This window comes from Camelus bactrianus, chromosome 6 (genome assembly GCF_048773025.1).
Source record: "Camelus bactrianus isolate YW-2024 breed Bactrian camel chromosome 6, ASM4877302v1, whole genome shotgun sequence".
NCBI lineage: Eukaryota > Metazoa > Chordata > Mammalia > Artiodactyla > Camelidae > Camelus > Camelus bactrianus.
In genome coordinates, this window is record NC_133544.1 from 72,827,545 (window position 1) to 72,842,071 (window position 14,527).

Genomic DNA, 14,527 nt, shown 5'->3' on the forward strand with positions numbered 1-14,527 from the left:
TATATAAGGTCACAAATCCTGCAGAATGATTACGTTCCATGGGAAGACTAAGAGGATACTACATTTACCGAGGCTGTAAGGAAAGTGATGGTAAGAGGTACACCAGCATCACTGAAAGTTCAGTGGTGGTTCTCCTGCGTAGGCCAGGACTGATAGTAGGACAGGCTGTTAGGAAACTAGGCTCACTAACAGCAATGTAGTGCAGGGCCTTGAAACAAGAGACCAGATGGGAGCACTTAACTGCTAGAAGTCAGGTAGATGCAATTATTTTGAGTGGAAAAGTCAGAGTGACAGCCCAGGAAGCCTGACTCTCAGAGAATTATGGAGATACTTAACAGAATACAGCATTCCCCAAGGGCAAAACAGATAGGCAGTCAACAAGGGTATTTATTCCTCAGTTTTCAATCAGGAGAAATTAAGGTTGGGTGATTACACAGGTGAGGGTGGTTGCTCCAGTGAAAAGTGACCATCCTTTGCCCACTTGCAGATCTGGGCCAGTTTTCAGACCCTGACTCATTAAGAGACCGTCAGGTCACCAAAAGGAGGACCCTGCAACACCATGGCAAATGTACACAGTAACGATTCCCCAAGTCCTCTCAAAGTTCACATACATACTATAGCACTATTTTCAAATATATCTTCAAATATAGTTTAAGGAATAGAATACAAGTTCATTTTAAGTTGTTAATAAATCCACAGTAATTTATGGGGAGGCATATAAACAACAGACATTTCTCACAGTTTTGGTGGCTGGAAGTCTAAGATCAGGTGGCCAGGATGGTTGGATTCTGGTGAGGACCCTCTTCAGGTACAGACTGATATCTTTCTGCAGTGTCCTCATCTGGCAGAAGTGGTGAGAAAGCTCTCTGGGGTCTCTTTGATAAGGGCACTAATCTCATTAATGAGGGTTCCACCCTTATAACCTAATCACCTCCCAAAGGCCCCACCTCCTAATACCATCATGATAGGGATCAGGAATCCACAGTAATTTTTGCCATTTTGCATTTTCCTCAAAAACAACAAATGTTGAAATTATCTCTTTTGTCCTCTGGGGCGGTCTGTATGAAAAGGGATTCTCACAGCATTTTAAATGTGCATGCCTTTTGCAACGTGTATCTGTGAATAAATGTAAGTTCTTGAGAGCAGGATCTTGTCTTAGTGACTTATTCATCTTGCTCAACTTCTAGCTCAGTGCCTGAGCTCAGGCAGATAGTAGATGTTTGATAAACACATGTTGGATGAATATTTGCACATGCAAACAATTTTGTTTTGGTAAAGTGTGGATGAATATCTTGGGATGGTAGAATTTTACATAGTTTTTAAAATTCCTTCATGCTTTTTTGTCCTTTTATTTACAATAAATGGGAATTATCTTTATCATTAAAAATATTCTATTTCTCCCAGTATGTTTTTAAATTATGACAAAAAATTCATACTCAGTGTATAAGTTCAAACACCACCAAAGTGTACAAATTAAAAATAAAAATCTCCCACCTCCTACCCTCTTCCTCCAGCTCCTTCCCATTTCATTATAAACCCCCTCCCCAAACAATTGTTACTGACATTTATTGCTTCCTCTTTGCCAGGAAAAATTCTAAACACCTTTTTACATACGTTAACTAATATATACCTTATCACAACACAAAGAGGCAGATATTATCATTATCCTCATTTTACTAAGGGAAAACTTTCACAGATTGGGTTCCTTGGGAAGCCAACTCTAAAGGAAGTTTAGATTATAGGACATCTATTCATTCAATTCAAACACTGTTTAGTCTCAGTATGTACTAACTCTGGTCCATGATGCACTGGAAGACCCCTTGCAGAAAGACCAAAATCAATAGATTTCACTCAAAGAACGAATCTTTCTTAATTGTAGTCAAGAGTCACTGACTATATTCTGACATTCTTTTATTAACACATTTAAAGAGGGTCCTCAGAGAAGGGTACCAGGCTTCAGGGTAGCTAAAAATAGGGGAGGCGGCCTGGTTATTTTGGGTCATCTTGGCCATGGTCTCAGTTCCAACGATATATTGGGGGAGAGAAGTGTAGGGGACTTTTAAAAAGAAATCTTTTGTGGGCAAGGGTATAGCTCAAGTGGTAGAGTGCATGCTTAGCACACACAAGGTCCCAGGTTCAATCCCCAGTCCTTCCTCCAAATAGAAATAAATGAATAAGCCTAGTTACCTTTCCCTCATGAAATAAATAGAGAAAAGTCTTTTGGAGTAAAAGAAGTAGTTAGGCTTCTAGGTTGTTTTCTCTACCTTAATCCTGAACCCTTTTCAAACTAACTGGCAGCAAACTAGACATGTAGGTATGTGTTTAGTTCCAGTTTCAGGGATTTCTCTATGTAAGGTAAGATATTTTCTTTTATTTTTATTTTAAGGTATGCGCATGTATGATATAAACTTTCTGGGGAAAATAAAATTTAGGCAGTAAAGGGAAAAAGAAAAAGGAAGCCAGAGAGCAAGAACTCATCTGCCTGACTGTGCCCAGTAACGTGCAGGGAAGATTGAGGTCTCTCAGGTTCACTGCCAGAATGAAGAACTAATAGACTCCAAAAACTTTAGAGAACAGCTTTAAATTATTACTGCTTATGCTCCCTACCCTTTATTCCAAATCCCACAAAGAAATCACTTCTGAAATTGTCCTTTTTATTAGCTGACCTCAACAGGCATAAAACTGAACTTATTTCCTACACACTCCAGTCTCCCAAACCTCTCCACTTGTGTTCCTTATTTCCACGAAGAACCCACTCACCACGTTTCCTAAGCCAGAACCTGAACAGCATTTGTGCTTGAGACCTCACCTTAATCCTCTCCCAACTAATCTTCAAGTCCTAGTAATTCTACCTTACAAATTATCCAGAATCCATCCACTTCTCTCCATTTCCTTCTTCCTTAGTTCAGGGCACCATCATCTCTTGTCAAAATGACACCAACGACCCAAGTGGTTTCCCTGCCTTAGTCTCCCTTTTAATCCATTCACCACACTGCAGCCAGAGTAATCTTTTTAAAACACAAAGCTAATAATGTCCTTCTTCAGTTTAGAATCTTTCAATACTAAATTTAAAACTTCCTAATATAGTTTATTAGGCTCTGAAATATCTGGCCGCTGCATCCCTCCGCAGCCTCATCCCCCTACACCATACCCTCTGTTCCGCCATAATGAAATTTGAGTTTCCTGAACCCAACTTTTTCTATTATCGCTGGGCCTTTGACCAAGCAGTCTCTGCTTGGAACACCCTTGCCTCTACTGTTCTTTTGGGTAAATGAGACGCTTCCTCCAGACCCCAGCTCAGTTGTCACTTGCATAGCCCAAGTAGGCAGGCTTCATCCCACAACAGGTGCCCTCAGCGTGGTCCAGCCGATTTGTGTCTTCCAGGCGCGCGGCCCTGACGTTGCCCTTGACACTTCATCAGTGTCGGACAGTTGAAAGGCTCCTTAGAGAGGACCCAGATGCTTGCGGCTCCAGTCCACTACAGGTAGGCAGCACTTGAAGCCTCGGCCCAGCCTCAGAGACACACCCTACACTTTCAGAGGCCCGCGCGGGGTATGGGACCGTGGTTCACAGCCCGGAACCCACCCTAGCCCAGTGCGGGGCCCCGCCTCCGACGCTGCGTCAGGGGCGGGGCAGGGCGGGGCCCTGGGCGCCTGCGAACGGCGTGCGCCGAGCGGGGGGCGGGGCCATGGGCGGAGCGGAGCGCGCATGCGCGGTCGCCTTTGTGTGGGTCGAGCGGCGGCGGCGGCGGAGGCAGTGGCGGTCCCACTGGCAGGCGGGCAAGAGGGGAGTCCGGGCGGCGTCCGGCGTGATAGCCGGGGGACCACCATGGTAAAGAAGCGGAAAGGCCGCGTTGTGATCGACTCAGACACGGAGGACAGCGGCAGCGACGAGAACCTGGATCAGGTAAGGACAGGCCGCGGAGGCGCGGGCCAGTGGAGCGGGAGGGCTGAGTCCCGGCCGCGGGAGTCGGGAGCCGGTCGGGCCCCGGGCCTCCTGGCCCTAGCGCCCAGCCCACCCCTTGCCCTCAACGCCGCTGCTGCCTCCTTCATGTCCTCCTCGCAGTGCCTGGGGCCCTCGGAGTCTGGCCGGGGCCTGGAGAGGGAGCCCGACGGACTTGGCGCCTTGGGCGGGGAGGCGGGGCAGGGACCAGGCTGGTGGGCCTCGAGCTCGGGGGACCGGAGGGGTCCTTGATTTGCCAGGGCCAGATCGGGGCGGCAGGCTGCAGCCAGGCGATCCGGGCAGGGAGAGATAGGAAGTATCGCCCTCCAACCGGGGAGGCTGGAAGATTTTGGAGGAGGTGCAAGGGTGAGCCTGAGGCTTTTGCGAGGAGGGAGGCCGATAAGGTGCAGGCTCTGGAGGATGAAGTTTTTCAGACAAGGGTGTGAGCTGAGAGGAGGGACACTCGTAAATGTTCCGGGGAACCTCTGCCGTGCCTGATGAGGAAGACTTAGAAGTGGGCACAGATCTATTTGTCAGCTAGGGTCGTTTGTGGTGAAGAAGGGTCCCTGTTCAGATGTCAGACCCAAGAAAGCTCTTGGGAGGAGGAAAGAGGGCAGAAGTGGAGAAATATCTAGGGCAGCATGGAGGGACTGTGGCGAGGCCTCTTGGCCCTTTTCATGCAGCATCCCAGAATTCTTTCTACTTGAAAGATGTGCAGGAACCTTTGAAAGTAACTTTTGGTCTCACTGTCTTGGGGTTGCTTGAACTGTTTATATACTGTGGAAAATACTGTAGGGAGGAAGGCTGGCTGTCCTTTGTAGCGGTGCTCTAATGATACTAGAAGATACAAAGAGGATTTTCCCCAATGTTTTGTGAACAAATGATGTAAATAAAGAGTATGCAAGAAGTAGTAGTTTTATAAGTTGAGTAGAGAGAGTACTGAACTTAAAATCTGAAATTTTGAGTTCTACACTGTTTTTAAGCTATGTATCTTTGACCATAACTGTAAAGTCTAGATCAGACATCAGCCTTACGTATCTGATTGGGTTATTGTAAGGATCAAGTTATAAGAATTAATGTTGATACAAGCTCTTGCAAACTTAAGCTTTTCTGTAAATGGCTTCTTGGGAGTCTTTGTATTAGGGCAGAGGTGTCAGGACTCAAATATTAGAGCATGGAAGGAGAGGACTTTAAGAAAGGGGCTAGAGATGTGTTGAAAAGAGCTGTTTTGAAAATGATGGTATGGAGGTGGGAGGTGGGGAAGTAGTGGGGCCTGTGGAGAACTATCAAAGGGCTAGAAACCTTGTTATGGGATAGGAATTGAAAGGTAAGTAGAAAACGTTCTCACTGAAAGGCTCCAAAAATTTAATGATAGTTAAAAAATATATTCTTGTGTGTAAAAGTTTGGTTAATAACTTTAGACTGGCACTTAAGAGGATTAGAATTTTTTAAAACTATTTTCTAATCTAGAAATGTAGATATTTCTGATAATAACATCAGCTACCATTTTCACTGGGCCTGGGGTGAACTAGTCACCTCAATTAAGTGCTTTATTTACATTGTCAGCTTTTTAAATTATGGTGCAGTTGGTATCATTTTCCCCATTTTAGATATTACGAAAATAGAGGTTGAAGATGTAACTTAACCTAGATTCACACTACTTGCTAGTGGAATTTGAACCCAAATCTGTACCACAAGGCCTATATTCTTTCCACTATACCAACTTAATCTGATTTTCATATTGCAAAATGAGTGATGTTTCATAGCCATTTTCTGTGTTGGTAGAATTCATGTTTATAAAGTACATTGAATAGTTTAGAGGAAATTGATACATCAGTTTAAAAGATTATTTGGGGAGCTTCCTTGGTGAAGCACTTTCAAGATATCTGTTCTGATGAATGAACTAAAGTATAAATTATTCTGTCCTTGGTGATTTTCCACAGAATTCTGACAAATGAAATGAATTGACAGCTTCCTTTTGTAGTAGAGTGACTTTACCTGTTCCACAAAAATCTTTTCCAAAGTGAAAACTGGAAGGGATTATAACTTTAAACCCAACTCTATCTATTTGTAGGAAGAAATTAGCATGAAATTTGTAAGTAATACCCAATGCATTTTTCACAGCAATTTCAGCTTTCTCCTCTTTAACCATTCGTTGTCATTCTTTTATCAGACAGAAACCAGATCAAAATTTTCTTTTTCTGCATTTCCTAACAGAGGCACCATTGCCTTCTGTCTATCTGTTCAGCACTGTGCCAGGCTCTCAGAGGAATCAAAAAGAAGGATCTCTGCTCTCCAGTTTTCCCAGAGATGTTTAGCAGAAACTCAAAATCACCCAGGTTTGCGGGTCTTTAGGAATTGTCAGAACAGAATTTAATGCATTCTGGGCCTTTCCTCACCAAGATGATACCTTGGGCTACTCCATCTAGTTCGGTGCCTTCATTGGGAATATACATTGTATTTGCTGTCTAGTGTATGGTTCTTGTGGAGAAGAACAAACCATGACAAATCACTGAGTGTCTACTGTGAGAGTGGAGCACAGTTTAGTAAGGAGATCCTTTATCTGTGAGTTTCCCAGATAGGACTTAATGAATCAGACTCTCAGGGTACCCCTGCCTCTGCATTTTTACCAGGTATAGCCCAGGTACTTACTTATTTGTGTTAAAGATTGAGACCACTGCCTGTATGCAAGTTAATCTTTTTAGTAAGACACTGAGAGAGTAGTTTGGGAGAGAAATAGCTTCCTGTCTCAGCCATAATGTGTGCACATATAACTGAAGGAACTTAAAAGAGATGTTTAAGGTGGCAAAGCTGCTGGTTCTTTTAAATCTCTGAAGCTGTTTGAATTGTTGGGATGCCTTTTTTGAGGCCTGTTTCTTTCTTTACTTTCTTCTTGGTGGAAAGGGGTATGTAGAAACTGAATTAGAGTCATTTAAATTTTGTTTTAACTTTCAAAGATTTTTAAAACTCAGACCTTTGAGAACTGGAAGGATTTATTTTAACATGTGACTTGATAATGACCTTTTTTTTATGTTGGCCACACCCTTTCTTCAGCATTTTAGAATTGCAAATCATGAAGATACTTGCTTTTGGTGCTTCATGGGTGAGGGGGGGGGGACAGAATTTGAGGCAAACCTAAGTTTTTTTTTACCCTATCATGTACCTCCATGGAGATTATGTGTTACTTTTTATAGAGTAGTATCTATGCAGTAGGTCCTATAAAATGAAAAATGTCCAAGATAATAAAGGAATTAGTCATCTATTCAGATCAATACAGTTCAATATTTATAGAAACTTTACCCTGTTTTAAGAAAAAAAGAAATCTACATGCACCTGGGGTGCTTTATTTCAAAATTTCCATTCTTATTTAAAATGGTGATTATGTTGTCATGTCCTCTTTTTCTCTGCTCATTTTACTTGTAGTAGCCATAAATAAACATTTTTTGAAAGATCCCCAAGTATTTTCTAGGAATTATTTTTAGACATTATATATTTAAAAATATCATTATTATAAAGTATCCTTCCATAAACCTTTCCCATAAAAGTTGGGAAATTTAAAAATTGTGCTTCTCATTAATGTAGTCTTTTTGCATTAGTCAGAGCAGAGTTTGAAGTCTAGGATGAACTTGTGAGAAGTGTCAGTGTTAACTTGTGAAGTTTTAAATTTGTGTCATAATGTTGCACCTAGCCTGATGTAACTCATCTGCTAATTTCACTTTGTTTAGAAATAGTGCAGGGAACATTGAGTCCCATGGGAGCTTTAAGGGCGAGGCTTTTAGGAAAAATTCAAAGCCCATCTTTGGATACTGATTTTCTTGGTGTACTTATTTGCTCCCTTACTAGACGTAAGTATCCCAAGGGCAGAGGTGTTGTTGGTGGTTTTTTTTTTTTTTAATCTTTCAACAAATGTTAGGCAGTACTAGGTACTAGGGCTGTTGGGTGAACAAAATGGAAGCAGTTTCCACCTTCAAGGAGCTTAGAAGAGAGGAGAGAGAGGAAAGAGAAGAGGGAGAGGGTGAGAAGGGATAGGGAGGGGCAGGTGTAGGCATTGCTCCGAGAGTCATTTCCTTACACTTACATTACAGGCTGTGAAAGAAGAGCAAGGATGCTGTGAGAATTTGACCAGGGACCCTATGCTTGCCTGATGCGAGTGACATTTAAACTGAGACCTGGAAGATGGGTTAGGAAAAGGGAGATTAGGAAACTGAAGAGTACAGGGACGTTTGAGTGTTTATGGTTGAGGGACCAACATGTACAAAAAAAGTGCTGAGGCAGGAAGGACCTAGCATCCCCATGAAACTGAAAGAAGCAGAGTGACTGGAACATCATTGGTTGGGGAGAGAGTGGTACAAATGAAGTTACGCAAGTAGTCTGTGTGGACCCTTTGAGGATGGAAAAGCCAGTTTAGTGGAACACAACCAGCATTAAAAAAAAAAAAAGGATATTGAATCAAATAGAAAACATCATATGTCAGACCTAGTAAAGATAAGTATTGTTTCATGTAACTTGTGTTTCATATATATACATGTATGTATATACTGGATCATGAGGAATAATTTATCTTACTCTGGGCTGAGGTTAAAAAGAAATTTTAAACCATTGGCAGGTCCAGGTTGGCAATGTTAAGGACTGTGGGCTTTATTCTGAAGGTAATGAGAAACCATTGAAGGATTTTAAGCTTGACAAGGTATTCTGATTTGTCTTTTGGAAAGTTCCCAGGCTGCTATGTGGTCAGTAATCTGGAAAAAGGATACCAGTTAGGTGGCAAATAGAGGAGTCCAGGTGAAAGATTGTCGAGCGCCTAAGTTCCACCGGAATGGAAGCTTCACGAGGGCAAGGTTATTTGTTCAGTGTCGTATCCCTGCACTAGAACAGTGCCTGGCCTGTAGCAAGCACCTTGTCAATATTTGTTGAATGAATGCCTGACTTGAACTGGTGTAGTTATAGAGACAACAGAAAGTGGATTCATTTAGGCTATGAAACTGAGAGAACTTGATGACTGGGTGTTGGGGGTGAGGAAGAGGTTCTGGCATGAGATGTCGAACCCTGGAGGAAGATCAGGTTTAAAGGTGAAGAGCATGTATTCAGTCTTAGACACATAGAGATTAAAGTCATCTGTGAGATATCCAAGTGGAGACATTAAGTAGATAATTGAAAATAATGCCTGCCTGACACAGAGCAGATAATTAATAAATCTTTGTTGAACAAGCAAATGCTGCTTGGAAAGTGAGATTCTAACTTTTCTGGTTATAGTAGGATTACTTAGAGATAAAAAGACACTGTCAATTTGGGAGTTCTGGCTCTAGTCTCTATACTGTAAGACTAATACCTCTTCCATAAGGCATGGAAATGTGCATTAGAATGTGTATTAGAAGAGGAAACTAAGTAGAAACAAGTAACACTAGTAGAATTTTTTTTTTAATTTTATATGCTTTTTTTAATGGGTTGAAAACTGACTTTATTTCGTCAATTCTGTAACATTGTGGGCATTTGTATAACTCAGTATTTTATTTATAATGATTACTTTGCTGGAAATTGGAGTGGGAAGTTGCCACATTTAGTGTCACTCATGTGAAATGTAAGGGAATGTTATAGTGCCACTTTGGAATTACAACTTCAGAAGGGTTTTTGTGTGTATGTTTTCTTTTGTTTTGTTTTCTTTTGTTTTTTAATTATAAAAATAGTGCATGCTTGTTGAAACAGTTCCAGCAGAACAGAAATACCTCCCTGTCCCACAAACATACACACATACAATGACTCTGACTCTGTTCCTTACTCTGAAAAGTAACCAACGTCCCGTGTTGGAATTATGTTCCTCTGCCAACAAGTTTGATAGAAAGAAAGAATAGGAATTAATGTCTCAGGTTTATAACCTCTGTGAATTACTACTCTTTCCTCAGCATCTCTGAAGTCCTCCCAGTTCTCTCTGTCCCTGTGGCTGTTTACCTTGTCTAGGTCACCATCCATTCTGATGACACTACCGTGGATTCCTTCTGACTCCTTTCTGCACTTCCTCCCTGGCCCTCCTGCTGTTTCTCTGACAGTCAGAGTGCTCTTTTAAAAACCTTCAGGGGATGGTTCTTCCCCTGCTTGAAGCCATTTGTTGGTTCCCCACTGCCTTCAAGTAAAATCCATTCCCCTGATCTTGCTTTATAAACCTGGGAATGATGTAGTTTCTTCTTACCTCTAACCTACCTCACCCCACCTCTAACCCCTCCTCCCCGCCTCCTTGCCTGCAAGGCTCTGGTCACACTGATTTCCTTTCAGTTCTTTGACCAAGCCAGGCTGTTGCCAATTTCAGGGCCTTATCTGTCCTATCTGGAGACCTCTGTCCAGAAGACTGCACCCCTGTCTCCTCCCCCCAACTTTCTAGTCTCAGCCTAAATGCCACTGCCTCAGAGAAGCCTCCCCTGATCACTCTATCACAGATAGGTTCCCCATTCACTTGATCTGCTTCCTTCTTAGCACTTATCACTGGGTATAATTGTTTCTTTATGTGTTTATTGTCTGTCTCCCTTACTTGATTTTAAATTCCACGAGGTCAAGGACTGTGTCTCTTTTCTTCATGACTATCTACCCAAAGCTTGGTACATTTTAGGTGCTGGTAGCAAGGGGAACCTTCTGTTGTGGTTTGCCTGGAACCGAATTTCCAGGAATTCAGGGCTTTCAGTGCTAAAATTAAGACATCCTTGAGCAAACCAAAATGTTTGGTCACCTTAGCTGGTAGTACTCATTTACTTTAGTTGCGTTTGTGGAATGAATAAGTGAAAAAGAGCTCAGCATGCTAATTAGCTATAAAAACCTCTGAGGTTCATATGAGCTTTTATTCTCCTTTTCTGGGGTACAGAATATGTATCCCACTTTTGTGTGATCATGGGAGGTTTAATTTAAGAGATAATGTTCAATTTCCTTTATTTTTTTTTAAATTTGATTTATTTTTTATTTTCAAAACACTTTATTTCATCTGAATGTCCTATGGTACAAAAGTATTACATTGAACCTATCACTCAAACAGCAGGTTCTGTCACTTCTTCATGAAGCAAATAAATAAAAAACAAATCATATCATATAGAGCATATATAGAAAATGTTCTTTTACAGAAAAAAAATATTCGGACATTTTATATTTAGTATAGCTTAGCAATCCAGTCTCTGTTGACAAATTTAGTTAACTGTTCAGAGGGACAGTACATACACAAAAGAACTCAAGAGCCGGAGGATATTTTAACTCTTGTTTAATCAGACAACATGTCTGATTTAATCTTTCTCTTGTATATTTTTTAGAAGATGCTCCATACGTAGATTCAAGTTTGGTTGGCCCTGTTTAGTCTTTTTACACAGTATTTTGAACACTTCCGTTTTCTTCTTTTTGTAGAGCCTTTGAGCTTCTTCTCTCTTGTTTTCTCCTCTCAAATTCTTGTTTCTTAGCAGCACACTTAGCTTGTATCCACTCATATTCTTCCTGTGCTTTTTGATTTGATGTTTTCTTTTTATTCTTCTTTGGGATAGTAATGGAGTTCACTCTTATGCTACACTGTTCTTCTGGCTGAGACTGCTCGATGCTACAATGTTTTTCAGACAAAGCTTGGTCAATGGTACATTGCTCTTCCCACAAAGGCTGAGCAACTTGTTCTGACAGAGGCTAGTCAACTTGTTCTAACAAAGGCTGGTTGACTTTTCTAACTTGCTTCCTGAGTCTTTCCTCTTCAGCTAAATAGAGATGTTTCAGATGATCAGGGTATTGATCTATGAACTGGGATTCCTGTGAGGTTTGAGCCTTTTTTCTCTCCATAGCAATTTCTTGTAACTTTGCTAGATCTTTAGTTTTCTTCGAAATGCAAAGCCTTGTCCTTCACGAATGCTCCCCACAAAGGCCTGCGCATGGTTAGGTTGCCATGTCCTCTGTGTCACATCCTTATTTCTGAATCCAACCAGTGAAACTCCTTCACCATGCGTCCCAAAACTCTCTGTCTGCCACCTTGCAGCCGGCCTTACCGGCGCCATGGACAGAAAAACCACCGACGATGTTTAATTTCTTTTAAGTGAGTAAGGGGATGCTAAGTTACTTAATTACAGGTTGATCCTGGCATGACATCACAAAAAGTGAACTGTGAATGATGGAGTTGGGGAGTTAAATCCTAAGGTTTATGAATCTTCATGTATGGATAGCTTAGAATTCTAATTTTAACCAGAATAATACTCTAGTAAACATTGCATTAGTGCAATTAGACTTGCTTTATTTTAGGGTCTCAGTGTTGGCTGTCTAGTGTTAAATATGGCTTTCAAGCAGTGTTAATGAAACTGCTTTCGAAGCCAGATGTGTCATCCTACACAGTCATACCTATAGTATATTGGGCATTGGCATTACTCTCAGCAGATCTTTAGTTCAGCTTAAATTTGATGTACCATGCTGGCACCCCACACTGCCATTCCATCCTAAAGAAATGCCAAGATAAGTAGGGAAGGTTTTCACTAGATGAAATGAAATAAGGGACGATGATGAGAGAAAACCACTGGACACACAGAAACATCATCTCAACCAGTGTGGCACCATGAAGCGGGCTGGCAGGAGAGAGCTACAGATGGACCTACCCCCTGTGCATGAATCCATTTTAGATTGGCTTTTTTGAGTATTGGTGTTGGATAAATCAACCCCTACAGGTAGCACATCTGATGATCTCTTCATGTGTGCAGTGTTGGCAAGACTTTTCTGTTGCACGTCAGTCTGTTCAGCTGTATTTATGGGCCCTCAGTAGAATATAAAAGACTAAAATATGAAGCGTAGCCTTGCTGTGAGTTCCTCCAGTAACTTCCTGTACAATTCTCAGTTTGTGGAAAGTGTCTTTCACACTATTAAGAAGCTCTTTGCTATCTCCACACTACTGTTAATATGATATTTAATGTTGTAGAAGAAGAAGGGCTCTGCCTATCAGATGCAATTGTTCATTGATGGAAAACCATTTGTTAGGTTTTTAATACAGAGTAGAACTCTTTAACAGAAAGACAGTACAAACATCTTAAACACTTTAGTTACAGTAACTTTTAATGGATATCTTATTGCTTGTAATTGTCAGTGTTTCAGGGAAGGATTTGATTGCTAGCATATCCAAATCCCTGTTATAAAGAGTTGGTATTAAAACAATTCTAGTTTATTTGTGAACCTCAAAGAGTCAGGAAAGACGTTACTTACTAGAAGTCTTTCTAAATTTTACAAATTTGCATTAAGATGATGTGGGAAAAAAGATAATAGTTAAGGCCATATACAAATTACCGTAAAACCCAGCAATCCTACTCCTAGGTATTTACCCAAGTGAAATAAAAACCTACATTTACACAAAAACCTGTGCATGAACATATAATCATCCCCAAGTGGAAACAACCCAAATGTTTTTCAGCAGTAGATGGATAAACAAAAGTGTGGTGTATCCACACAATGGAATACTACTTAACAATAGAAAGAAACAAATTGCTGATACCTATCCCAGCAACATGGATGAATCTCAAATGCATTATGCTATGTAAAGAAACCAGACTCAAAAGACTGCCTACTGTATGATTCCATTTATATGGTATTTTATGATAGGCAGATCTGTAGGGACAGAAAATAGGTCTGTGGTCGCCAGGGGATAAAGGGAGGTATATGTAGAACTCTAACTTCCTGAAAATGCTGAAGATATAAAAATGCTCTGCTTTTCATACAAAACAGTAACTCCTACTGAGCAAATACAAATTACAGCAATAATTGGGGGGCTGATAGAACTGTCCTATATCTTGATTGTGAGAGTGATTCACCTATATGTATTTGCCAAACTCAGAACTGTCCATAGGAAAGGATGAAATACACTGTATGTGAATTACACCACAAGTTTTTAAAAGACTAACATACAAATACTGGTGTAATTTGCATTTGGTCAATGGGAGTTAATGTTTTGGTATGTAAAAGTAGAGTGTTCTTATGATCTGAAACCTTTTCAGGAAGTTAGTATGCTAGCTCTCTCTAATGAAATGAGAAGAGGAACGTTTCATGACTGCTTATGAAGAAGAGATCGTGTCAGATGTTAATCTGAGAAGGTCATTTTCTCATTCTGGCCAAGGAGGGTGTATTCCTAAAATAGAAAGACTGGAAGAAGAAAACATATTTTATAGCAGTCTGTGTTTAAAAAAAATCTGTCTTGGCACTTAACCTATAATTGTATAGCACCATCATCATCAAGGAATACTACTATTAGTTTTTATTAGTTATATTTTTCTGGGTTTTTTTTTTTTTTTTTTTTTTGCACAAGGGGAAAATGTGAAAATGACTGAAATAGGAGCTAGGATTCTGTTTGCCCTGATTTGAATCCTGGCTTTATCATGTACTAGCTGTGTTACTTTGGATAAGTTACTTAACCTCTCCTGCTCCTTTGGTCTTTATCTTTAAATGGGGATAATAACAATACTTACTTTAAGGTTGTTGTGAAGATTAAATCTTAGATACTTAGAAAAGTCCCTGGCATGTAGTAAGTATAATATAATTTTGGACTGGTATTGATATTAGCAGAGAGCAAGAACCAAAGCAAATACCCTTTTGTTGTGTTTTTGAGTGA

General features: G+C 40.7%; 1 protein-coding gene and 1 pseudogene across 1 annotated transcript in view; one reads left to right on the top strand and one right to left on the bottom strand.

Annotated features, from left to right (window-relative positions):
- Positions 1-3,693: 3,693 nt before the first annotated feature.
- Positions 3,694-14,527, top strand: part of RTF1 (RTF1 homolog, Paf1/RNA polymerase II complex component) — a 42,744-nt gene continuing 31,910 nt past the window's right edge. Inside the window, exon 1 of the mRNA XM_074365920.1 lies at positions 3,694-3,906. Coding sequence (XP_074222021.1) covers positions 3,709-3,906 — 198 coding nt within the window. The 5' untranslated portion in view covers positions 3,694-3,708. The remainder of the gene's footprint in view (positions 3,907-14,527) is intronic.
- Positions 11,073-12,397, bottom strand: LOC105077051 (thyroid transcription factor 1-associated protein 26 pseudogene; annotated as a pseudogene).